At 44.2% G+C, this 27,580-nt stretch overlaps 2 protein-coding genes across 4 annotated transcripts in view; one reads left to right on the top strand and one right to left on the bottom strand.

Annotated features, from left to right (window-relative positions):
- Positions 1-3,098, bottom strand: part of PDE3B (phosphodiesterase 3B) — a 121,215-nt gene extending 118,117 nt beyond the window's left edge. For 2 of the 3 annotated variants that reach the window (XM_040989067.1, XM_040989066.1), the window contains exon 1: positions 1,848-3,098. In XM_040989067.1, the coding sequence (XP_040845001.1) occupies positions 1,848-2,813 (966 nt within the window). In that variant the 5' untranslated portion in view covers positions 2,814-3,098. The remainder of the gene's footprint in view (positions 1-1,847) is intronic. The other variant, XM_040989068.1, reaches the window with a different exon arrangement.
- On the top strand, positions 1,902-26,844 carry LOC121162164 (translation initiation factor IF-2-like). Its single transcript, XM_040989009.1, has 3 exons — positions 1,902-2,412; positions 2,481-3,352; positions 26,564-26,844. Exons 1-3 carry the CDS (start codon positions 1,902-1,904, stop codon positions 26,600-26,602), a joined length of 1,422 nt encoding a protein of 473 aa, XP_040844943.1. The 3' UTR covers positions 26,603-26,844.
- Positions 26,845-27,580: the final 736 nt, after the last annotated feature.

The raw sequence follows: 27,580 nt of genomic DNA on the forward strand, positions 1-27,580 counted from the left end.
GAGCCATGCGAAAATTCAGGAGCAATTTGTATGTATTTTAGGACTCCAGAAATATTTCAACTCAGAGGAAATCACATGTAAGGACCTTCTACCCCAAGAAAATATGCCCTCTTTGGAAACACAAGTTGCACTTTCTGCTAACACCGACAACAAAGGAAGCCCTCTGGCCTAACACTGCACCTAGCAGAAGGTTCACAGAGCTGCTGGGATTGAAAGAGTACCACCTGGACCTCAAGGCCAGACATTTGCAATGTACAATTAAAATATATTAAACTGTTATAGCCACTGTTACGTTCAGGAAAACTGTCTACAGACGTGATGAAACCATGCTAAAATAATTTTCCAATGTTAATAATGCAATCCAGTCTAAATGTTATTCCACTCCATGAAAAACTGCCCTGGATTTCCTGTGAACTACATTTTCCGTGAACATTTTGAAATGCCCCCTTCCTTGCTCTGCAGTGCATCTCCTCGGGAAAATCCCTCGACACATATTTTTCTAAGTAATGTCTACTATCCCTGGCCTAAGAAAACAAAGGGCTTTAACAACGTGGCTTTCCAAGCATTTGGTAAAATGATTACAGCCCACCAAAGCAGCCTCGGAAGCCATTTCAAGAAGCAAAGCGTTAATCCCCTGGAACACTACCCATGTTTGGTACCTGACATCTCACAAAATCAACGTGGGGCCCTGCAGATTATTTTTTAAAAGATGGCAGGAGATAAGATAAGAAAGAAAGAATGCCTCAGATGCAGTCAGAACAGGAAACTTGTGTTTCCAACATACTGGGTCCCAGCGTAAAATGTACCACTAATCAAAAAACTTTGAAAAAACTTTAAAAAAAGATGAATACTCTTACTTCAAACTTGTACATGTATCCCATTAGTTGTGCAGGACACAGCAGTAAAAACTGAACATTGGAATCAAATCCCCGAAGCTTCAACTAACTCAAGTCTCAACTGAGGCAGGGTCAGCTACCAAATGCCCATGAGGACTGGAGACGGCATATGTAAAACACTGTGCACTGAGTAAATGTTTTACGGACCACAGCCATGCTTACTAGCCTCTTGGTGACGCTCAACAGGTAGCTTTCCCAACACTATATATATTAAAAAGGTACAAATGCATCCCCTGATGATTCCAAGTCCTTTTTAAAAAAAAAAAAAAAACAAAAACTGAATCCTATGAGGGAGAAAAAACACATGAAATGCTTTTGACAGCTTTCCAGGCATTACTGAGATTAAAGGTTAAGCTGTTAAAACATTATCCTAATTATGCAACAACTACACACATCACAGTGAGTTACTCTGTTAAACATACAGACAGAAAGAGAGAGAGAGAGACTGCGTTGCTGGCTTTCCTCTGAATTACTCAGTTCCGAACTGTTCTTTCCAGGTGAATCTGCGATACTTCCCCCTCGTTTATCATCACGCCCAAAAACCCACTGGTGAAAACCCCCCTCCTGCCAGAGGTCGCAAGCTCCCCTGGGTCGGAACACCACCAGCAAACCGACCATGACACCAAGCCAGAGGCACATCAGAGTGTGCCCGCCTCATTCCTGGAGAACCCCCCCATCCCCACCCCCACTACACAAACAAGGTCGCGGAACAGTGCGTGCAGCCCGGTTAGCAGGCTATTTCAGGGCACCGCAGGGACCAAACGGACTTGTCTTCTGCAAAGTTTCCTGTCATTGAGGAATCCCTCCCAGGATAAATCATGACTTCCTCCCCTCTTCTCCCACCCGGACGGCAAACGTGCCTTCCAAGTCGCGCCCCGCACGGGCGCCCCGCCGCGTCCGGGCAGACGGCGCGCTCGCCCCCGGGCGGCCCCTGCGCTCGGGCCCACGTACCTGCTCCCGGGAAATGCAAGGCAGCGACGGTCGGCGGAGCATCTTGCCACTGCCATGGTAACTGGCGCCGCTCTCGCCCAGCGACACGCAGCTGGACCTCCGCCGGGGTCGGATCACAGGCACTTTGTCGTCCGCGGCGCTGGCCAGCCGAGGATGGAGAGGCGCTGCCCTGATCGGAAAGAAGTGATCCAACCCCAGGGCCAACAGGCAGCCAGCGCCCCCGACCAGGCAGGAGAGCAAAGGCCGGAGGACCGAAGGCAGCGAGCCCAGGCTGGTGACGGAGACCCACCAGACGCAGCTGGCGAACAGCAGCACCGCGATGCTGCGCCGGAGCCTCCCCGGCTGCGCGAGCGTCAGCAAGCCCACGCAGCTCAGCACCAACAACAACCTGCCCGCCGCCGCTGGGGGCGTGTGCGGGCTCGGGTCCGCGGCCCCCCGCGGCCAGGACCACCACCACGGCCACAGCAGGAGGTCCCCCAGGTAACAGCAGGCGGGCAGCGCCAGCAGCCACCAGGAGCTGCTCGGACCCGGGCCGGAGCCCCGCTGGGACCGGGTCAGGAAGCAGGTGAGGAAGAAGAAGGCACAGGCGATGCTGAAGAGAGGGCTGAGGCTGTGCGAGCACACGCTCAGCAGCGTCCGCAGCCGGGCGGCTCCGGCAGCCCAGCTCTCGGGCTCGGCGCCCAGCAGCACCGCGAGGACAAAGGCGGCCAGGGCGCCGAGGGAGAGGCGCGCCCGGGAGAAGCGGGCTCCGCGCCGCGGCTGCTGGGGGGAGGCCGGCAGCGGCAGCTCCACGTTGCAGAAGCGGCAGAGGTGGAAGAAGAAGCCGCGCGGAGGGTCCTGCCGCAAGGGGCTCACGGAGCTCTTCACGTAGCCGTTCCTCAGGCTCTCGGGGGGCGAGCCGGCCCCGTCCACCGGTGGCGGCGGCGGGTACCGCATGGTTTTGGCGTCTCGCTCGCCCCTCCTCATGGCCGGGGTGGCCACGGGGCTCAGCACGCCCCGCTCGGACCGCAGCCAGCAGCTCGCGCTCCCGGACCACCCCTCCACCCCCACGCCGGACGCGCGATCGGGGCGCCCCCCGGCTCGCAGCGCGTCAGAGCTGCGCCCGCCGCCGCGGCCCGGGGTCTCCGCCGCTCGGGATGAGGAGCGGCAGAGTCCGCCTCATGTTGGCTGGGGCGAGCGGCGGAAGGGGCTTGTCTCCCACACCGCTTCGGTCGCCGTCTCCTTTTTCCTCGGGCACCTCTGGGGACTGGAGACTCGGTGTCGCCTCCCAGCTCCCGCTGCCTGCAACAGTTACCTCACGGCCCCAGCCCGGTCCGTTGGGCGCGCGAGCGGCGGGCGGGCGCTCCTCCCCCGCGGCTGCTCCAGCCGGGCGCGCGCCCAGGCCGCCGTCCGCGCGCGCCCGCGTCCGGCCCCGCCAGCACCCGAGCCCGCCTGTCGCCTACAGGGACGCGAGATCGCGACCCCGTAGGAATGGGCGAGTCCCGATGAAGGAGAGAGCAATCGCGGTCATCCTGGGTGCCCACTGGGGCCGGGAGACACCGGTGGGGTCGTCTTCGGATGGGAAGGGCCAGCCCGCCATCCTGAGACCCCAGGCTCACAGGGTGCTTTTGACGGTTAGTCAGAGACAACCAGCCAGGCTCCCGCAGGTCATTGTTAGGGTCTTGGAGAAAAGAGGGCGTTTGGGCCCCCTCCTCCGCACCCCACTCCCCAAAAGGAGTGCCTAGTGCCGCCGATATCGAGCCCCAGGGCGGCAGGGGCAGCCTCTGACCTCAGTCCAGTGCCGGGTGGGCCCTGGGACTGTGTGAGTAGAGCTGTGACCAAGTGAGGGCCCGTCATCACCAAGGCCACAGCCCAGAACCCCTAATCACCGTGGCTAGGTCTGGCCTCAAGGGCAGCGTGTTTTCTTGAACCACGCAGCCAGCCCAGGACCATTGCAGTGGCCCTGGGGGAGCGGGCACGTGGAGGAGCCTCTGGGAGCATCCAAGACTTGCTTCACAGTTAAGGAACTGCTGTCCTGTCCTCCCCTTTGCACCCTTGCCATACATACGCAACGGCTAGTCTTGTGCGCCTCCAGCACAGCGAGGAAGATCTGCTGTTACGCATATTCTTTCCAAATTGGAGGCTTCTCCCCCCACTGTAACAGCAAGTTCTAGACAGATGGGGAAGGAAGGGCTAAGCCTTCTCGCCAAGACCACTCCTCATCTGGGCTCCATAGGCCTTTAAAGAGGGCAAGTGAGACGCTGTGAAGTAGTGGTGAAACTAGCAACGTCAGGAAACGCTGGTTTCAAAGTGGAAAGAAAAGAAGTTTGCTGTACCAAAGGGACTGCTCTGGACTCTCCCCAATCATAACCGCCTTAGAGTGAACTGTTTCCCTCCACTGAAACTCCCTCCAGCCTCACGACAGAACTGCATTTCTCAAAGAGCTAATTCCACATTTTTTTTTCCAGGGACATAAGAAACCTTACTGTGTGGTAAATCCCACAAACAGGCCCATTTTTCACCAATTAATCTCTGCCCACAGCCATGACCTAAAACACACCATTTTCGTATATAGTTATAGTTCCCATATGTAGCAGAAATCACTGTGATATTAACTCAAGAGTCTGATCAGGGCACACATACATACAATGTTCTATATATTGGATATAAGAAAAAAATAAGAGCTTTAGAATTCATTAAACAAATGCTTTCCTAAAAGGTTAAAAAAAAATCCATCAGGGTTCTCTTCCACTCTGACAATGATGTGTAAGGAACTCCCTAGTACCAACTGAAGACTAAAGCATGGCACTTAAAAATTTTATTTATTAAACTGGAGAATGCTCATCTGCTAATTTGCTCCTGAAGTGTCCCAAAAGTCATTTCAGCTATACAGTGGTGTCAGGCATTCAATTACTTGAGCTACCACTCACTGCCTTGTAAGGCAACAAACACAATAGCAGAAAGATGGAATTAGGGGCTGAGGTAGGACTCAAACCCAGGCACTTCAGTTTGAGATGCAAGCAATCCAACCAGTTTAACTAAAATGCTCATCCCTCATGTAGGAAACTTAATAGATACATTCTGAACCTACAGAGAAGGACAGGACAAAACCAGCAACCATGTAATATTGAAATGCCATTATTCTCAAGGGAGATAATAAATTGCTTTAAATATTGAAACCAATTCAGATTGGGCTTTTTGTTTCATTTTAAATCCAAGGTTGTTATCTGAGGTGCAATAGATGGGGTGATAAAAAAAATAAAACAGTAGTGAACTAGAAATAGAAATTCATGAGTTTCTGTCTGGGCCCAACCTTTCACCATCTAGCATTAAACAGCTTTTACAAGCCTCGTCCTTCTGAATTATAGAATGGATCGATTTAATTTTGATGACTTCTGGTCTTGACAAACTGTGGTTTGTTTTTGTGTTTTAGTGAAGTTTATTGAAAAGATAAAACAGTAAACTCCTACACCTGCTAGACCAGATGGGCATCTCAAGAGAGCCTAAGAATCTGTATTCAGATTGGGTTTTTTGTAGATATGAATATGGGATCCTCCACTGATTCTCCCCCCATATACCCTTTCTGGTACACTACTGGGTAGCAGGATTTCTGGGAGTGGAATTTCTTCCAGAACTTCTCTTACAATACCCACGCACAGGAGCCTTCTCTGAGCTGCCCCTAGGGAGAGGGCTCAAAAGCACCTAATGGGTTCTAAAACAGTAGCAATTACTTAAGGTATAGGATTCCCCAAAACGGACCCCTCCAGGTGATGATTCTCAGAATTCTTATCTAGTAGAGAAGCAGATAATTCCTCCAGTCAACTGATCACAACTTGTGGGGCCAGCTGTATCACTTCCTCAATCACTGACTTTTGATAAAAGGCAAGAAAGGATGCCTTGGGTAAGAGAGACAGACTTGTCTTGTTCCATCACATGTAAATTTATTTTCTTGAAAATAAATTCTCATTCCAGTACTTCTTACGCACATCGACTAATATCTACCTAGCTGTGTTAACATTCCCCCTTCCAGAGAAGTGGTCCATAATCTTATGGAGGCATGTACATGAATATCTCCATTTCTGTACCTGCTTCAAGCTGACATGTGAGCATTGAGGTGTTTGTGAGGACTCTTCTCTTGCTATCTGTTCTATGGCATTTAGAAAAGATTGTTTTGGGCCTGGTGCAATGGCTCAACAGGCCAATCCTCCCCCTCCAAGTACCAGGATCCTGTATAGGTGCCAGTTCAAGTCCTGGCTTCTCCACTTCCCACCCAGCTGTAGTATAACAAATTAAACCACCACCTACAAAGCCAGCATCCCATTTGGATGCTGGTTTGAGTCCCGGCTTGCCTACTTCTGATCGAGCTCTCTGCTCGTGCACCTGGGAAAGCAGCAAAAGACAGCCCAAGTCCTTGGGCCCCTGCGCTAAAACAGGAGAAGCTCCTGGCTCCTGACTTTGGCCTAGCCCAGGCTTGGCCCTTGTGATCACTTGGTGAGTAAACCAGCAGATGGAATATCTCTACTCTTCCCTTCTGTCTTTGTAACTCTGCCATTCATATAAATAAAGTAAATCTTAAAAAAGAAAAAAAAAAAAGGGCCTGACACGGTAGCCTAGCTGTTAAAGTCCTTGCCTTGCATGTGCCAGGATCCCATATGGGCGCCGGTTTTAATCCCAGCAGTTCCACTTCCCATCCAGTTCCCTGCTTGTGGCCTGGGAAAGCAGTGGAGGATGGCCCAAAGCCTTGAGACCCTGCACCCGTGTGAGAGATCCAGAAGAGGCTCTCGGCTCCCAGCTTCAGATCAGCTCAGCTCTGACCATTACAATCACTTGGGGAGTGAATCATTGGATGGAAGACCTTCCTCTCTGTTTCTCCTCCTCTCTGATATCTCACTTTCCAAAAAAAAAAAAAAAAAAACCTTTAAAAAAAAAAAAAAGAGTAGAAAAGATTGTCTTGTGCTGTCCAGACACCTAATCACACCATCTGGTGGCTAGAAGTCCTGACTCAAAATCAACTGGAGTTGGGATGCTTTTATATTGTTAGAGATAAAGTGATTGAGGACATTACAGACACATAATATATAAAGAAGCAATAGCGTATGGAAACTATAGGGCCCAAGATGGGCGATGACCAGAATTTTCATGGCCAGATTACTAGTCTTGTTCAGGCTGGTCAAGTTGTCTGGCCTTGTTCAAAGAAAGTTTGAACGTGCTTTTGCACCTGTGTAGTGTGTTTACTTTAAAGGACCAGGTTTTGCAATCCCAACACAGGGGCCCTAGTATCCTAACCCAGGGCCAGTCTTTGTTTCTCAGGGGTGACAGACTAGTTGTGTTGTGTTGTTTTGTTTTGTTTTGTTGGACACAAAGTTAAGAGAGTGATCAAATGCCCAAAATCGGAGTCTCAGTGGGAGAACAGATGAACAAACCATCTATATACTGTGTTATTTTAAACACATACGTATGAGATAGGCTGATAGATTTTTTCCATGAGGGTCTCCCAAATAGGTGCAGCACTGCCGTTAAATCATTGTGGCCACACTATACAGATTAGTCACTGCTTTCAGTCCTGCTTATTAACTAATTTTAAAGCATTTAAATACAAAATAGAAAGCGACAGGAGGGGCTTCACAATAATCAGGTGGGCATTACAGCCTGGCCAGGTGCATCAGAGACCCAGACATTTCTAGCTCTTGACTTCCATTGCCTGACTGGCCCAAATAGGAGGTTAGTATGGAATAGACAGGGTCTCTAAAAGGAAACGTATGATCCATTGAGCCTTGGCTGTCCCTGCAGTAGCGATGGTTACTTTGAAAGGTAGCAGATTGAAGGACTTTCGGCTTAGTGTCAACAGGGTCTGTTGTTCTGACCCCAGGGCCGTTCCATCTCCAGTGACCTAACTCTTGGCAGAGCTGCCAGAGCTCTGTGGAATTTGTCTTCTGTCACAACAGCTGTGTGCCCGATTCCCTGGTTTCCCTCATCGAAAACTGGTACTGTCCGGGGATGGACTGGCCTTGTCGCATCTTAGTAATGTCTGATTATTGTCTAAAACAACTGTTAATTAGCCTGTCACATATCCTGACATACTCCTGCTGCTCACTCCTCTTAATTCTGGTCTCTGTCTAAGTTTTCTGTGGAGGCAGCCTTTAGGATGTCAGCCAAGAGGAAGTATCGCATGTTTCTGCATGCCAAAAGTATATAGGCTTCCTTAGAATTTACCCTTCAGATTACCAAGAGCAACCTTTGAATTATAAACCATACTCTGTTTTGATAAATAAAAATGAAGAAAGGGCAGATTTTTTTGTAATTAAGTCATTAATTAAGATATCTACATCCCATATCAGACTGCTGGGTTCAAGCTCCAGTTACTATGCTTTTGTTGCAGCTTCCTGCTAGTGCACACCCTGGCAGGCAGCAAATAATGGCCCAAGAGAGACTCGGGTTGAGCTCCGAGTGGCTGGTCCTGGTCTGTCTCAGCCCTGGCTGCTTCAGGCATGTGGGGACTGAATCACACCAAAGGGTTCGCTCTTTCTCCTTCTTAAATAAAATGAAAATAAATTTTAAATTAAGAGATTTGTATCAAAGGACTTTTTTTTCTAGTTGTCTTCATAACATTGCTTTATTTGCCAATACGTTTGCTTTCTTTCAGCTGTCATGCAAGTCTTTTTGAGACTAAAGCTCAACTTTTTCAATAACCTATGGCTGGAACAAATCCTCCTGAATACCAGCCCAGCATCTGAGAAGGATGAGACAAAAGTTCATGAGAGCACACAAAAAGAATGAGCTGGCTGTGTCAATAGCAACTCCATTCTCTGTTTGCAGTCTGTTAAAGCTTATTATTTTACTACATTTCTTAGAGGTCAAGTTACTTAATAATTCCTCTGCCAAATATAAATCAATAGAATTGCTTAGCTTGTATCTTTTGTTACAAGAATTTGTATTGATTATCTGTTGAAGAAAAAGTCCTTAAGTTACAGTGTACCTTTGAGCACTCTATAGCCCAGCCTTATTTTACTTGACTAATATCTTGACCCATGATCTTGCTACTTCCTAGTGGACTTCTCCAGTCTCCCGTCTTGATGACCCATGCTCTACCATCTGTCTACCAAGTCATTCTGAGGTCAATGCCACCCTTGTATATTCTTTTCTAATAACGGGCCCTTGTTAACAAGCTCCAAAGTCCCAGTTGTCCCATGTGTCTTAGTTTGTAGGGTGAAAAGTTTGTTTTATTCTCTAAAGTATGCACACCAGTAACCTAATGCTTCAGTGGCTAGGGGAGAACCCTGCCTAGATCTTTGCTGTATCAAAGCCTCATACCCTGGTTGTATGTACTAGTGTCTGAGAAACTGTGTCACTTACAGATCATCTAGATCCCACCTGCCTCTCTGTTTAAACTTACAAGTAGCACTGAGGACATCCCATCATTGGGTTTAGCCTTGTTAGCATGCCTGTTTCTTCAACAGGAACCTCTGTGCCGACCATTGTTAGTCTAGAAACTGCTCTCTTTGAATATGAGGCCTAGTTCTTTGTCCAGTCCCTTTTCCTTCTCGACACAAGTCTCAAAATCAGCCAACTCCCCAAGATGGTCTACAGAACAGCCTTTAAAGATCTGCAAAAATCAGAGAACTGTGCTTGCCAGCATTTTTAGAGATTTCCATTAAAATTTCTGTTGTATATTGTCACCTGTCCATCATGGGCTTCAAACTTTTTTTTCAAGAAATGCCATACAAATAATAGCAGATTGCATATATTGAAGTGTGCGTATCCAGACTCAGAGCCTGACAACAATTCAACAGGTCTCTGAAACCTCCTGCTTTGAAGTTAAGCCCCTGGGGCCCGGCGCGGTGGCTCAGTGGTTAAGGTCCTCTCCTTGAATGCACCGGGATCCCATATGGGTGCCGGTTTGTATCCCGGAAGCTTTGCTTCCCATCCAGCTCCCTGCCTGTGGCCTGGGAAAGCAGTCAAGGACGGCCCAAAGCTTTGGGACCCTGCACCCGCGTGGGAGACCCAGAAGAGTCTCCTGGCTTCGGATCGGCATAGTATCTGCCGTTGCGTGAATCATCGGATGGAAGATCTTCCTCTCTGTCTCTCCTCTCTGTATATCTGCCTTTCCAATAAAAAAAATAATAAAAATAAATCTTTAAAAAAAAAAGAAGCTAAGCCCCTGTTGGGAACTGCCGAATTAAAAAATGTATCAAATTTTTAAAATATCTTGAAAAATGGAAATGCACTTGAGAAAATGTCCAAGAGAACTGATTGTTCTTTATAATCGGAATTTCCCAGAATTCAGTGATAAAACAGTCCAAATTTCTCAGAAATAAAATTATGAAGTAGGTTGATATATTAGAAACTTCAAAGAAACTTTCAGTAATAGTAAATAAACTAGTAAAATTGAGATTCTGAATGTCTAAAACTGGAATCTGCATGGCAGTGTAGTGGGTAATGCTGCTGCCTGCGATGCCAGCATTTCATGTGGACACCTGTTCTTGTCCTGGCGACTCCACTTCCAATCCAACTCTGGTAATGACCTAGGAAGGTAGAAGAAGATGGCCCAAAGTTTGGACACATCATCCGTGAGGAAAGCCTGAGAGAAGCTCCTGGCTTTGACCTGGCCCAGTCCCAACCATTGTAGCCATCAACAGAGAACTAGTGGATGGGAGATAGCTCTCTGTTTCTCACCATCTTGTTTTAACTCTGACTTTCAAATAAATAAATAAGCCTTAAAAAAAAAAACCTCCTGTATTAAAATTAGGTTTTTTTTTTTTTAAAGAAGCTGGTGCAATGGTATAGCAGGCTAATCCTTCTCCCTGTGACAGTTGCTTCCATGTGGGTATCGGTTTGTGTTCTGCATATGCTACTTCCAGTGCAGCTCTCTATACGGCCTGGGAAAACAGTGACGGATGGCCCAAGTCCTTGGGATCCTGTCCCCTCATGGGATAACTGGCTCCTGGTTTCAATAAGCTCAGCTCTGGCCATTGCAGCCATTTTGGGGAGTGAACCAACCATAAAAGACCTTCCCTCTCTATCTCTCCTCTCTCTGTAAAATCTGCATTTCAAACCTAAAAAAAAATACAAAAAATCTTTTTTAACTATACAATCAAGGAAGGCCAAAAAAAATTTTTAAACCTATCAAATGTCAAAAACTAGAGTCATCGCTTAAATTACATGAAAACTTTATAATGCTTTAAAAGAATGAACATTTAACAAACACATTGAAACATAAAAACAGGGTGATTTCTCCACAATGTAGAAACAATCCTGCTTTGAATGTGCAGTGGTAACTCTGTTGCCCAAATATGTGAACAATGGTTTTTTCCTTCCAACTAATCCGAGTCCCGTGACTCACTTGGTTCATCTCACACCTGTTTACTGGGCACCCACGACACGCAGATTGCTGTGTTAGATGCCGTATGGAATATTGAAGAGCTCCAAAAGTGCTTCAGGAGCTTCCTCTGAGCAGCTGCTTTGTCTGGGAATAGGGCGTATGTGTCACCCTACTCAGAAGCACAGAGAACAGATGATAGAGATGATTAAACACTCTCGGGAACAAGGCTTTAAGACTATTCAGAAGACAACCATTCCCTTCCAGAGACAGAGCTGGTGTAGCTATCTCACTTTGGTTCCATTTGTTTTTCCTTCTCTATTGGTTCCAGTTTTTTCCTTCACCATCTTTTTGCTTCCCCCAGTGTCTGTCGAGATGACTATATTCCTGTTTATCTCTCTTCTGCTAAATACTCTCAATTTGGTCTCATTTCTTTTGCTCTGCTATGTACCTTCCCACCAACAACATTTCAGCTTTCTCCCTTAATGATCACATTCATTCATTCCACCTTTATTCAGGGCCTGACATTGGAAAGTATATCAGAGGGCAAAGACATTGTGATGAACGTCTGGCCCTATATTAGAAGCTAAAGGACTTCTAGAGCTGTGATAGTAAGTAGGTACTCTGATCTCTCAGAGGAAGGGCACCTATCCCAGATCAAAGTGAAAACAGAAGGTAAGAAGGAACACTTAGAGTTGAAGAGATTTCTGGGCTTGGTATTAAAAGATGAGTGGGTGCTATTTAAAGAAAATACAAAAAATAATGTGAGCAAAGGAAGTAATGAAGTATACAAATCTGGAAGAATGTAAGCAGGATGCTTTTTGGTAACTCCAAGTGTCCTAGAATTGTAAGGCATAAGGGGACAAAGAACACAAGTGTAAGGCTTGAAGGGACGATGGAGATGGTGTCACCCTAAAGTGGAAATGAAGTGTATTCTTATCATTTGTTATTAAAATGTATACGTTCTGGTCCCAGTGTGATAGCCCAGTGGCTAAAGTCCTCACCTCGGATGTGCCAGGATCCGATTGGATGCCAGTTCATATCCTGGCTGCTCCACTTCCCTTCCCGCTCTCTGCTTGTGGCCTGGGAAAGCAGTTGAGGACAGCCCAAAGCCTTGGGACCCTGCACTCACATGGGAGACCCGGAAGAAGCTCCTGGCTCCTGGCTTGGGATCAGCTCAGCTCCAGTCATTGTGGCCACTTTGGGAGTGAACCAATAGACAGAAGATCTTTCTGTCTATCTCTCCTTCTCTGTGTAAATCTGACTTTCCAACAAAAATTTTAAAATCTTTTTTGAAAATGTATATGTTCTGCTACAACATTTTATTTACATGGTTTCCATTGCAGTAGACCTTCAAACACAAGAATCCTCCTTATTTGATCTTAGCTCAAACTCCAGATGCCCAGCATGTAAATCACTGTATATACAGAAAATGCTCAAAATTGTTTTCACCTAATTATATTGCTCAAAACAATTTTAACAAACATTGTTTTAGTTCTATATTCTTTAGGGCTTTTTCTCTTTAAAATTATTTTTATTTTTGATGATTTTTATGAAGCTCATTAGGGTGATTAGACTCAAGGGCTACAGGAAGGCGGGTGAGATCACAATTTCCACGTTCTCTTTTTTCCTTTCTGTATCTTCGGGAAGGGGAAAGACAAGGAGAGAAGCCATACCCAGCCTACCAAATGCCTCTGCAACCCAGACTGGATGGCAGCCCATCCCCAGGGTCCCAATGTGGGGCATGCTCTGAAGGTCCTAATCATGAGGTTTCGATAGTTCAACTGTTCCGGATTGCTGCCGTTCTTGCCACTCCAAGCACGATGAAATTTATCCAGAATCCAATGGTTGACAGAGTCCACCTTAGAGTCTCTGTTGGCCCAGAAGACTCACCACCAATACTTGGCTGGGGTACTTGTTCAATTTGTTCTGTGCTCTGTCCTCTGTTATGGTACCAGGTGTCCTCTGCAGACTCCAACATACTGCCATATCCTCCATGTGCACCTGGATATGCTGTCCACTGCTCCATCTAACAACCACTGAGGAAGCCCAGTTCTGACACACGCACTCCACGGTCAGACCATGGAACCTGCAACCATGGAGATGGTTGGGGTTCTGAGTCCAGCGGTTCAGTTGGAGGGATTCCCAGAGAAACTTCTTCTGAGGTGATCCCAGATCTAGTTCTTGTGTGTGCTCGCCAATACAGGGTCCAGCACAGTCCATCGTCCCAATCAGTTTATGAACATGCTGGTGGTTGCAACTGCTGGATCAGTTCTGCCTCCATTTCTGTCTTTTACACAAACCAATGGCTGCAAACTAGCCCGATCCTGCCCGCGACACACTTGACCTTCACTGACACTAGTAGCAGCTGCAGCCTAGTTGGAGTAACCCACAATAAACCCCACCAGACCTTCCCCCTTCTCTGGTTCCCATGCTTGCCAGTATGTACAGCAGACTGGTCCAATATGTCCCACATCCCATTCAGCTCTCATACATGTCAGTTGGAGCCTAGTTCAACCCAACCAGCCCCACTATCCAGCTCACATATGTGCCAGTGGGTGCCACTCCCTATTTGGCCATTCCTGCCCCAGTTCTGGTTCTTATGCTCACCAGTCAGAGTGGCAACCCAAAAGGGAGTTGTCCACTATTTTACAACAGTGCCACTCCCACTCCCAGATCTTATACTCTCGAGGTGGTTTTGCAGTTTAACTTGATAGAGTTTGCCCTCCATGCCAGCATCTGACAGCTGATGCTGCAGCAAAGCCCACCCTCACTCTGACTTATGCATGCACCAGTAGGAACAGTCAACCCAGTCTGACTTTCCCCTGATCCAGCCCACATGAGGCCAACAGGTGTTGTAACCCTGCTTGGCCTGGTCTGCCCTCATCCCAACTCATGCTCTACAGTGGAAGTGGTGGTCCAGGAGAGGAGCCCTACATATCCCCCCTACTGGTTTTGTCCCCTCCTGTCCTGGGTCTCACATATGCTGGTTGGGTGCTTTGGTGCTATGGCTCAGTCTGGCACAGCCTTCCTCGCCTCGACATTTGCCAATGGGTGCTGTAGCCTGGCTGGGTCCGACCTATCCCCAATTCCAACTCACACTGGTGGGGGTTACAGCCTAGTGTGGCCCAGCCAGCCCCTTGTCCTGGCCCTCATGTGAACTTGGTTGTGTTGTGACCCAACCTGGCGTGACCCACACTCCATTCAGGCATTCAGACTCATCAGTGGATGATATGAACTGGCCCAGCTTGGTTCACCCACGACCCATGCCAAATATATGCCGGTGAGTACCATTACCTTGCCTGGTCTGGGTTGCTTCATATCATGGTTCTTGTGTTCACCTGCAGGGACTGTGTCCATACAGAGGCGTTTCCCTAACTCCTCCATCAAAACCTCTCTCAATGCCAGATCTTGCACACACCGGTTAGTCCATGGGCCAGCCCTACTTAGTCCACCTTCTGTCCTAGAATTAACAGTGTCCTTTCCTGACTGGCCTTCTCCCACTCAGGTTTTTACTGTTGGGTGTTTCAGCCAGCCAAGCCTGGTCCACAGCCACATGGCTGGGAGATTCAGACACCCACACCCCTGAACAGACTTACCTGGACTCTACCTAATATATTCTTAAGGGTAAACAAAGAGCTATAACAGAAAGCTTTTAAAATCCTATTTAATAAAAAATGGTTCCATATTATGGCAGATATTCTTTCTTAACATCCATTTTCAAAAATCAGTAAAAGGATCTTTTTAATTAGATTCGTAAACAAAAAGTATATATGTTTGTGTTTGATTTGACTTCCAACATTAAATAAATGCTTAAGAAAGGCACGGGTGGTTTTTAAATATTTTCATGTAATGGAATCGATATTTCTTTTTCTATGAAAGAATAAATTTTATTACTTAAAGAATTTTCCTTTCTCAGTTTCTAGTTTTCAAAGCAACAGATGCATCTGTGACTTAAACTCACTTTTCAAAAATAACAACCAGTAAAAAAAAAAAGGCATTAAAGCTAAACCCAGTAATCTAAAATTTCCTGAATTTTTGTTTTAAACCTAAAACCTAAATCTTGAACAATAAACAGCAATGCAGACTCTTTCCAAGTTTTCCTGTTCCCTCCTTAGACAAGCAGTAGTTTCTTCAGCCTGGGCTATCCCAACAGATTTGAAGGATCACAGCCACGAAGGTGGCTGCCTACCGTTGACACTGAACTTGTGGTTAATTGTGGAGTTCTGCCACAAAACCACCTCACTACCACAAGCTGGATCCTTGCCCAGTAGAGTGACAAACTGCCAGGCCAACCAATCTGCAGGAGGTAGCAAGAGCAAGCTGCCTTTTACCCCAGAAAGCAGTCATTTCTGAGTTCCAAATTGCAGCAGTGGGGCACACCAAAGAAAACTTTAGAAGCACGCATTCGCCTTTGCACCTACTTACAGTGTGTGCATGTCATTCTGAGATACAACGTCAGGAGAATACATACAACTCATTATCTAGCCTCAATCAATGTGAGACTGTTCAATAATTTTTATTGGTCACGAAACTGGAAATAGTTACTTTCTCAACTGCCACATGGACCACCTACATATGATCACTGCAAACAGAATCAAATAATGTATATTTATATATGTATTACTAAACTAAAACAGCAGCTCTGGCAATTGCATTAGAAAGGCCAAAGGCAGCTTGATGTGAAGGAAATGAGAATCAGACTGATCTACTTTCCACTTTGTGGCTACGTGAATTTGGAAATTACTCAGTGTTTCATGTTACCCTCTGTGAAATGGAGAGACAATGTACAACCCTTTAGTGTTATTATGGATTAAATTAAACTGTATATGTAAGGTAGTTATGAGTAGACATTCAGTTAATGTAATTTACTCCATCATTTCATGACATCCTAGAATTCTGAGTTTTTCCCAGGAAATTTACAGACTATATTATGTGTTCAATTTCTTTTCAGAGCTTATTTTCAATGCCATTTCATTTAAAAATATCTTTATCTTTCTACCAATGCAAATAGGTATATTAGTAGCTTCCTTTAATCATAAAGCAAATTTTACAATTTTTAATGCTGGTGTTCTAACTACTATAAGTGCAGAATGTTTACTCTGTTACCTTTTAAAGGAATTACTACATATTATTATCATAATTTTGTGAGCCTACAAAACTCAGATCTCACTCTAAAAAACTGAGTAAGAATCTATGTGAGGTAACATGGAAAAATGTGTAAAAAAAATTTTAACCAGTTACATCCAAAATAGAATTAGACAGTGAAAACAAAACATTTATGCTTGCAAAAGTTTATTCATTCACTCAGCAAGTAGCAGTCCCTACCTAGACACTCCAACTACGAATAAGATGTAATTCCTATCTTCAGTTTAGAAAATACATAAATAAGTACAGCAGTATGAAATGCTCTGTTAGAGAATTCTTATACAAAACAGAGATTAGCCAAAGAAAAGTTCACAGGTTACAAGATTTTAGTCTGGATATTGAAAAATGAGTAGGCCCCTTCCCAGGTATACAAAAAGGAGATATATCATCCCAGACAAAAATTCCAGTATGTGCGAACCAATGAAGGAATGAAAAATCATGGGCAGGCCTGGTGCAGCAGTCTAGCAGCTATATTCCTTGCCTTGTACACCTGGGATCCCATATGGGCATCAGTTCTAATCCCACCAGCTCCGCTTCCCATCCAGCTCCCTGCTTGTGCCATGGGAAAGCAGTAGAGGATGGCCCAAAGCCTTGGGAACCTTGCACCTGCATGGGAGATCCAGAAGTGGCTCCAGGCTCGTGGCTTCAGATCAGCCCAGCTCCAGCCATTGTGGCCACTTGGGGAGTGAATCAACAGACAGAAGATCTTTGTCTCTGTCTTTCCTCTTCTCTGTATACCTGATTTTCCAATAAAAATAAATATTTTTTTAAATGGACATTTCTGGAACCATAACCAAGTTGGTGTGACTTGGGGTGGAGGGAAAATGGGCTTGAAAAAGTGAGGCTGGATAGATGGCTGGAAGCCCAATGATGCGAAGCTCTATAGGCCATGCTGAGAAGCCTGAATTTCCTTCTAAGAGTGGTAAGGAACCACTTAGGGTTTTAAATAAAGATAGAAGCATGATCAGTCTTACTGGTACATTTCAAAACTTAGTCATTGTATTAATTGAAGGATATTTTAGAAGCATATGAGTTTAAACCAAGGGAAATCAGTTAACAAACTATTATAATAGACCAAATTAAAGATCTATGCAAATAATTGCATTTTTTAAAGATTTTATTCCCTATAGGACATTGGTACAAGTGGAATCCTGGGGGAAAATGAAGTAGTCCATAAAATAATCTGGTGTGATGTATATAATGTAAGAAAAGGATTAATTTTTGAACTCTGGGGAATACCAATGTCTAAGAGGTAGGGAGCAAAGAAAAGGATTACTGGAAAAGAAGTAGCAAAGCTAGAGAATTAGCAAGAGTTGTGTCACAAACCAAAATGAGTCTCAAGAAAGGGGACTAAAAACATAAAATACAACCCTCTGAAACATGAATATTCACAGGGAGTCATTGTCCACCTTACGAGAAGTAATTGCCACAGTGGAGATAGAAACCAGTTTGGAGTATATTGAGCAAAGAAAGTTGACATTACCCCAGCTGTAGGCAATTGCTTGGTTGCACTGTACCTAGGCAAGTATTACACTGCTGAGGGAGAAGCAGTTAATAGCTAGCAGAGATCCTGGGCCTGTGGAATGCCAAACCTGTGTTAAATATACCCGAGTTGCCTTTTTAAAAAATCTGTGGGGGGCAGACATTGGCACACCAGAAAACAGGGTCTGAGGACCCATGTGCTAGTATTTGTGGGCCCTGGGTTGGCAGGAAGGGCCCCTGGCTGGTACAACACACCACCAGAGGATCAGCCTTGGGGATCTGCAATCTCATAGGCATTGGGGGCTGAGGATTACTCAGGGAATCGGGTCTGGAGATATATGGAAGGGAAGATTGCTGAGAGACAATCGAGACAGGTGAAGAGTGACTTCTGGGGGGACTTGCAACAACCAGACTACTGTACTTGTGGGTAAATGAGGGGACTAAGACCAGGTAGTTTAGAGCAAGGAAACCAGAGGACCTTTTGGGGCTAAACCACTATAGCTGCCATGTGAGAGACCTGGGCTGAGATTGCTGATATCAACCACTAGCTAACAGTGCACAAAAAAGCCATGGCTGGGGGGTCTGCCTGGCAGGACTTGACCACAGTACCTGCCAGTGAGTATTGGGGCATGGTATGGCACATATTAGGCTGGGCCATGACATTAACCAACTCATGAGAGAACTGTGTCTGGGAAGTAGATTCTGTGGGTGATTGTGGTATCATCCTTGTGGCACTGCCATACCAGCTGGTTTGTTCGAGGGCTGGGGGCGGTGACGGCTAAGCCAGACATGACCTTGGAACTATTCACCAATATCTTGGGTACTGGGGCTAGAAACAGGCTGGGCTGGTCTAGGCTATTGCACCCATAGGCGCACCCAAGATTTTGGTATGGGGCTGACAAGGCTACAATATCCACCAGCACATACAAAAGCCAATTTGGTCGGCGGGGGGACCAAATTATGCCAAGTAAGGACCTACCAACTGCTGGCAAGCATGAGATCTGTGTTGTCTGGGAGTGGAACTGGTGGGGGAATATGGGAACTTCTCTGGTGGTCCATCATTTCCACTGGTGAGCACGTGAGTCAGGGCTGGGTGCTGGTCAGGCCAGGCAGGGCTGCTTAACTTGCTGGCAGGTGTATGGGTTGGCTCTGGGATGGGGAGGGGGCAGACTAAGCAGGGCCAGGCTAAAGCACAGCACACTAGCACATGCAGGAGACAGGATGGGATGCAGGCCATGGTGGGATAGGCTAGGCTATTACTCCTACCAATTTGCATAAAAGCCAAGGTTGGGGGCAGACTAGGCAGAACTAGGCTGCAAAACCTACCAGCAAAGAGTTGGGACTGTGGGCACATCAGGCCAGACTAGGTCACAGCATCTGATAAAAAAAAAGGCCAAGGTGGGTGACAGGTTATGCTAAGTTGGTTTGTAGCAAGAACTGGCACACTCAAGGTCTGTGGGTGGGTGCAAGCCTGATTGGGAAGTTAAGGAATGTCCTAGCCGGAGTGTAGATTCCACTTGTGAACGTGAAAGCTGAAATGGGAGCAGTGATCTGGGTTGGGCATGGCCGCAGTATCCCTTAGCATGAGTGTAGACTGGTTCTGGGATGTGACACACTGGGCTAAGCTTCAGCACCCACTGATGCTCACAAGACTCTTTAGAGTCAGTATAGGACAGACTGGGCTAGGTCTCAACATCAACTGAACCATGCAAGAACGATCTGGGCGTGGATAAAGCATGGCTTTGCTGTAGCACCCAATAGTAAGTGCTGGGATGGGTGAGGGCTGGTTGGACAAGGCAACTGTATCTGCCAAGACAGGAGGTGGGCCAAGCCAGGCTGAGCCATAAACCCAGCGATGTATGTGAGATCTGCCACTGGGAGGTGATGTGATAGAGAAGCTTGGGGAACTCCTTTCTCAGGACTCAGTCCCTGCAGGTAAGCATAACAAGCAAGGCTGGGAGCAGCTCACACCAAGCCAGGTTATAGTCCTTGCCGGTATACGTGTGGGTCAAGTCTAGGGGCAGATCAAGCTAGGGAAGTTCATAACACCCACTGGCAGATATGAGAACGATGATGAGGTGCAGGTCAGGCCAAATTAGGTCATAACACAAGCCAGTTCACATTAGGGCTTGGACTGGGGTCAGTCCAGGCTGGGCTAGGCTGTAGCATCCACTAGCATGAGCTGAAACTGGGGGTAGACTGGGCCAAACCAGTCTACAGCACCTGCTGGTTAATGCTGAGGTGAGGTGAGCCATGCCTGTCTGGGCCACAGCACCCACAAACACACATAAAATCCAGATTGGAGGGTCAACCTAGTAGGGGAGCTCTGGGGGTTTCCCTGCTAGGCCATTGCTCCCAATGGTGAGTGTGAGCTGGGAATGTAGTATGCCTCTGAAATTTTAAACAACTGATGTTATTCATCCTCAAAGAATAATCTCAGTCTAAATCTCTTTTAATGTCTTCTTTTAGAAAAGATATTGTTCAATATTGCTTTTTTTGAAAATCACCACTTCAGGGCCTGCACTTTGCTGTAACAGGTAAAGTTACTGCCTGTGGTGCCAGCATCCCATATGGGCACAGGTTCAAGTAGAAGCTGCTTGACTTCCAATCCAGCTCCCTGCTAATGTATCTAAAAAAGTAGCAAAGGATAGCCCAAGTACTTGGTTCCCTGCATCCTTGTGGGAGACCAGAGGAAGCCCCTGCCTCCTGGCTCTTAGCTTCAGACTGACTCAGTTCTGGCCATTTTTTGCCCATTTGGGGTATGATTCAGTGAACGGAAGGTCTCTCTCTGTCCCCTCCCCTCTCTGTGTGACTCTACCTTTCAGATAAATAGATAAATCTTAAAAAAAAAATCAACATATTTCACCAGCTCTGGAAAAAGTAAATAAGCAACTAGATCTACTAAAAGCAATATTTTTAGGTCTACTAAAAGCAGATTAAAAACAAAGTAGTCAGATAATGCAAACAAAAGCAAGAGTATTTATGTCCTTTTCCTGCTAACCAGAATTAACTGCAATGTTTCAGTTCTTAACTTGACATCAATCGTAACCAGAATTATGCTTGGACTGTTCCCAGTGACAACTCTCTAGCATGGTTTGGTGCTTGGGTAACTATATTAAACATTAAGTGCAAACTGTGAAAAATAACAAGAACCCTTATATATAATTTAAGGTTTTACTACTGTGTTTTTGAGATGTGTAATCATATTTGAAAGGATGATTAACATCCAATCTCACATGAAGAAGCCCATAAACAAATCAAAACAATGACTCTTTACCGAGTAAACCTCAGGGTATGGTAACTTTTATTCCTTAGCAACCCTCCTTTCAACAGGAGAAAAGGTTTACATGAGATTTCCCCTTGCTCTAACCCTCTCAAATGTTGTCCGGACCAGCAACCCACTCTATTCAAATTCCAGCCAACCAGGAAACCATGAGGTTTTATTGTGCTATAAAATAGACCAGACATTTCCAAACCTTCATAAGAATGAACCTGACTAAATCTTTACTAAAAATAGTTTCAAAATAAACTGTGGGCTCCAAGTTTTCTCTAACAATCAAAATTCCTTCATCCCTCATCAATCTTGCTTACATGTTGTTTTTTCCTTCCAGAACTATAGGTGGGAAACTTCTTCAGCTATGTATTGAGAATAAGAACCAAAGGTTCTGCTTATATTTGAATATTTGATCATTGGAATATAAGAATAGGGCCTGGCATGATAGTATAGTGGTTAAAGTCCTCACCTTGCACATCTGGGATCCCAAATGGGTGCTGTTTCTAATCCTGGCGGCCCCGCTTCTTATCCAGTTCCCCGCTTGTGGCCTGGGAAAGCAGTCAAGGATGGCCCAAAGCCTTGGGACCCTGCACCCGTGTGGGAGACTCAGAAGAAGCTGCTGGTTCCTGGCTCATGGCTTTAGATTAGCTCAGCTCTGGCTGTTGCGACCACTTGGGGAGTGAATCATTGGACGGAAGGTCTACGTCTCTGTCTTTCCTCCTCTCTGTATATCTGACTTTCCAATAAATAAATAAATCTTTAAAAAGAGAGAATAGAGAAAAAAGTAAGCTTAATTCCTTGCATACATTCACATGTGTCAAAATTCCGTTTGCAGTTTTCCTGAATATTGTCAATTTGTAAATCATGAGCAATTGTATCATACGCTCAGAAAGCCTGGATTTTGCATACAATTATATGGAATATTCACTTTAGAAAACAAGATCTTTTTGATACTATTCAGCAAACATTTAATAGGTTAAGTCCTTTTCTAGGTACAAAGGGTGTGTTGTTCATGTGTGCAAGTGTGTGTGCATATGTTTGTGTATGTATATATAAATCAAAATGGGAGCAGTTATGAATGATCAGTGGATAACACATACACAAACAACTATCATAAAAAAGAAATAACAAAAGAGATAAATTGCAATGGGGATCAGGAAGAGTGACGTTATGTAGGTGGGATTTAAAATCTGTCTTAAAGAACGGGTAGGATTTAGAACAAAAGAGGATGACACTGTGAGGAAGAAAACAGACATAAAAGTGAAGGATGTGTTGTTAATAAAGCCACTGTTTTATCAGAACATGAAGTTAAAGAACAATAAAAATGTAAACCAAGGATAGCATTCCAAGTCCTCTACCCTTCATGATAATTTTACGATGGTAATCATCATTATTTTATATGTGAGGAAATTATAGCACAGGGATTTAAATTATTTGGTAAAGATTACACATCTAGCGATCGATGGAGTCAGAATTTAAACCCATGTCATGACTCCAAAGCTTCTTTGTGCTTTTTACCATATAAATAATTGTTAAACAGGGACACAAGAATCATGAGATAACTTTAATCCAGACAGTAAAACTGCACATTGCTGAACCTCAATTCCTACAGTTCTGATTCAGCAGATCCAAGATGAAATTGAGTACCACAAGATCCCCTGAGACAGACCTGGGGACCATATGCAGCTAGTATGTTAAATGGGATCAATGAACTTGAGGGATTGGCATTGTAGCCTAATGCTTGAGACACAGCTTGACACTGGCATCCCATATGGGCACCAGTTTAAGTCCTGGCTTCTGCACTTACAATGCAGCGCCCCAATAGCTTGGGAAAGCAGCAAAAGATGGTCCAAGTGCTTGGGGCCCACGTACACACAGGAAACTCGGTTCAAGTACTGGCTTCTAGATTTGGTCTGGTTTAGCTACAGCTGTTCCAGCCATTTGGGGAATGAATGAGTGGATGGAATACCTTTCAGTGTAATTCTACCTTTCACATAAATGAAATAAATCTTTTACAAAGATAAACTAAAAATTATTAAAGATTATAAGGCCTTTTTACATACTCCGCTGTACTTTAACTTTGCAGCACTCTATAAGCAGCCACAATTCAGTAAGATAATACAACTTGAATTACAGAACTGAGTAAAGGTACAATGACCCCAAATATTAAGCTTATTTTTCACATACCATATGCACAATGCACTCACATGTACACATCATAAAGTATAGTTATTATATAAAAGGCCAATCTGGAGAAATGTCTTTACCTCTATTCTAAATTAAGATATGATTGCAGTAATTCAAGAAATGTACTCAACTATTAGCAGAAAAAATGTTATCAGAATACTATGTAAGATTCCTAATGCATACTTCTCAAACAATTGACTAGGCAGTAACAAAATGTGACCACTTATATAGATGAGGATTATGCATTTGGTTCTTTAAGGAACTTGCGTTTGAATAGTTTTCTAATAGTGGAAATAGTTTTGCTCAAATGTCAAGTGATATAAATCTAGAAAATCAGACTTTTAATAAATAGCAATTTAAATAATAATATAAATATTTTATTAAAAATAAAAGGGGTTGGCATTGTGGCACTGTGGGCTCTTCTACTGCCTACAACATTGGCATCCCATATCAAAACAATGCCAAAGATATGCCAGTTTGAACCTCCTGGTTACTTCATATGCAATCTAGCCTCCTGTTAATGCAGCTACAGAAGGCAGAGGAAGATGACTCAAGTATCTGGGCTCCTTGCCACCTATGTGAGAGACCAGGAGGGGGTTCCTGCCTCCTAATTTCAGCTTGACCCAGCCCCAGCTGCGCCTATTTAGGTAGTGAACCAGTGATGAAAGATTCTCTGTTTCTCTTATTTTCTTTCTTTATTTCAATTAAATAAATAAAGGTTTTAAATAATAACTCTTCAAGTTAAAAAAAAAAGTTAAAATTAGAGGAAGTGATCCCTTTACTTTCATTTTCTTTAGCTAGAACTTCCTTTTTATTTAGGTCAGCAAAAATAACAGAATTGTTGAACTGTTATTCACAGAAAACAATGCCAACATTGTATGAAAAATTTCTTTAAATCCAATGCAGGAAGACAGATTATAAATCTCTCTTCTGTCATTTCCCCAGAGGCATTGTTAGTTTATGTCCTCTGAGAGGCAGATATATTTTTTAAACGCATAAAATTGACTTGGGGAAGTGCCTGTGAGGGTTAAAAGGAAGACAGCCAAAGAAAGTAGGAAGAGCTTTGAAATCATGACGCAAGTCTGATGTTAGTGAAAGAAGTGAAAGGAGAGAGAACACCATAGAAAGAGCCTAAAACTACAGCACAGTTCTAAGAAAGTGGAGTCGTCCAGTCAAAGTTACCTATAAAAGGAGTCCCTGGTTTAACAAGAACTAGCCTCCATTAGGACTCCTATTGTCGCTCACTAGGACAAACCCAGGGAAGTACCGCCTTGGTGCAAAAGCTGAAGGATTCATAAGTATAAGCACTATCTGTAAGATTTAAATTTTCCCCTAGTGTTCAGGGTTGGTAATTCCTGCTAAACTGTGATTTCTTTTCTTGCCTGTCAGTTTCTGGTCCCAGTAAATCCAAAGTGCCCTGGCAGTATCCATTGCTTATAGTCTAGTGAGGTACTCACTCTGTCCTCTGGAATGGCTGCACTCCTTCTGTTGACCTCCAGTCCTGCAGAGCCCAGAGTTGTAGGTTTGAGAAGCACAAAGTCCCCTAGAAAGAATCATTGAAAGTGATGGTATACGGGACCATTTTTAGTTACATCCATAATCGGCAACTGCGTACTTCCTACAGAGGATATAGTACCATGATTTAGCCCAGATCCCTAAGTCATCTACCACAACTGCAACAGCACACATTTCCCATTTCTTATTTATGATCAAAAGATTACAGAAGAGTTCATATATAACCAGTTGAAGGAGGAGAAAAATCCTGGCCTTTTCTCTGAAAAGGATGACACTGTCTCTTTTCAGAATGCTATTTCTGAGCCGAGCTGAGCTGTGCCTTTAGTCAACTATTCTAGCATTCTGTGAAATGAGCCACTTCTATTTCAAGAACAATGAGAGATGGCAATGCTGCCACGGTCATGATCAAAGTCCATTCCTTATTCTCCTTCAGTGTGAAACATGTAACCTATTCCCAAGTTACTGTGTAAGAATCCACACCTGTGAATTAGGTATCTGCAATTCCTCTGATTGTGGTGCTAAACTAGGCATTGAAATGGGAAAGAGTAGTCTATAACTTAGAACAGATGCTTATCCCTAAATGGACAAACTACTATCTTTATCCTTGACTTACCACCAAGTTGTCAGTTGATCTCGTCAAGAACTTGTAGCATAAAAGCATTGGTCTCTGTCACTGAAAGGTCAGGAATTCAGAAGCATTAGAAACTAGAATAGTTAGGGTGAGGATAAGTCCATATTAAAGACCTATGGATGGCTTATTTCTGCCAACATGGCCACTTTGTTCATGTGCCCATCGTGGCAATTCCAGGATGACCAATGACAAAGACTGGCTTTTGTCAATTGATTGTTCACTCTATCTTGTGTTTCTATGAGGCTCTAATCTATGATAAACTCTTCATATTCATCTACATGCCTCTCTTTATTTGTAACCTTAAATCCATTCCTTTCTAGGCTCCTGACCACACACTCAGGCCATTAGCCTTTTCTCAGATCGTATTGACTGGGCTACTTTTCATTCCACAAAAAGCAAATAGTTAGGTGCAGCATCTACAGCTTTATCCATTTGAAAGTTTTGTCCTCTACACTCAGTTCCCAGGTTGTCCTTGAATGTAGTTGTAATGCTACCATGGCCCATTTTCAACTTGTACAGAGCAGACCCTTTCAAAATCAACTTTATGCTTTCTTTCTTCAGTTGGTCATATCATCACTGTACTTCCCCTCCACTTAATAATCACAGGAGCAAGCCGGGGAACAATGCTGTCAAAACTGTTGTGGGAGACATACCAGATGAGATTCTTGGTCATACAGTGTACTGTATCCTGTCCTGACTGGGCTTAATTTTGGATATATAATTCACACATCACAGTAGACTACTTCTAGGTCTAAAGTATGTATGTATAAACTTTGATGATTTCTCATCTCCATCAGAACCCAGTTTATAACACACAATTCTAGTACTGACTGAGTCACAAGAATGTGAACTATTTCTGATATTCTACTCAAAGAGAAGAAATTCATTCACCATGTTGCACCAGATATCATGTGCCTGAAACTTGATCAGTTATCACCCATAATATCCAGCAAAGCAGCTAGGAACTACCCATCACTTAGCAAACATTAAGCATTCCATAAATGAATTAATAAATTGAGTATGAAATTCAAGAGGATGTCAACTAACCTAGAATGATTTAGATGATCTATTTATAGCATTACTGTGAGGAGGTGATCAGTTATTGAATAGTAATTAAATAGAATGATTACAAAGGTGCCTAGCACAGAAGTACTCAATAAATCTTATCAATTTCTTTCTTCCAGGTCACAGAGAATCATCAGAGAAATGTGACGTTAGATTAACTCTTTCACTGGCAACTTAAATGGATTGTGAAAGAATGAAAGACGAGGAATATATTCCATGAGGCTGTGATATCACCAAGGAAAAACTTGAAAGAATAAAAGATTATAAGGTTGGAAAGAAAGAATTACTTATAAAAACAGATGTTCAACCCAACTGAGAAAAAAATCCAGTAATCAGCTGCCAACTAATTAGCTCTAGTATATTTAAGATTATTTCTTGAATCCTAAGCTACTGTTCATACTTTTCATTAATAATAAAGTGAAAACTTGATCTTGAAAGAAAATGAATCAATCAATGCACTTGTACCCACTAACCATTTCACACACACACACAAAAAATGTTTTCCATTATCTAAATGTCTGTTTCCATATAGGAATAAAAAATACATTCACTTTTTTCATCTCTGCTATATGCCAACAGAAGAGCCAATATGGGAAAATAACATGTATAATAACAGGACACACATATCCTTAGTGAGATGGTAACATTTTTTGCATAATATTTGTAAATTGAGGGGACACATTAGACATAGCAATTAAGCTGTTGCTTCGAATGCACACAGCGCATGTCAGATTGCCTAATCAGAAGTCCAGGTTCAGTTCTGATTTCATATTCCCACCAGCACACACTCTTGGAGGCATCAGATTATGGCTCAAGTACAACAGATAATCTGCTGCCTACATAGGGGACCTAGATTGAGTTGCTGTGGCTCATTGTCTTGGAGCAGTATGGCACAGTAAAGAAAATCAGATGAAATGGATAGCTATTCATGCTCCAAATTAGAAGCAGTAAACAACGAACACAAAGTACAGTTTATGATTATGTTCTCAAATTCTATTTTGGAAAAACTGTTTTTTAAAAGATTTATTTTATTTTTATTGGAAAGTGAGATATACAGAGAGGAGGAGAGACAGAGAGGAGGATCATCCAGCGGTTGATTCACTCCCCAACTGGCCACAATGGCCGGAACCGAGCCA

The sequence above is a fragment of the Ochotona curzoniae genome, unplaced genomic scaffold (assembly GCF_017591425.1).
Source record: "Ochotona curzoniae isolate NIBS_2020 unplaced genomic scaffold, NIBS_Ocur_1.0 contig_517, whole genome shotgun sequence".
Lineage (NCBI taxonomy): Eukaryota > Metazoa > Chordata > Mammalia > Lagomorpha > Ochotonidae > Ochotona > Ochotona curzoniae.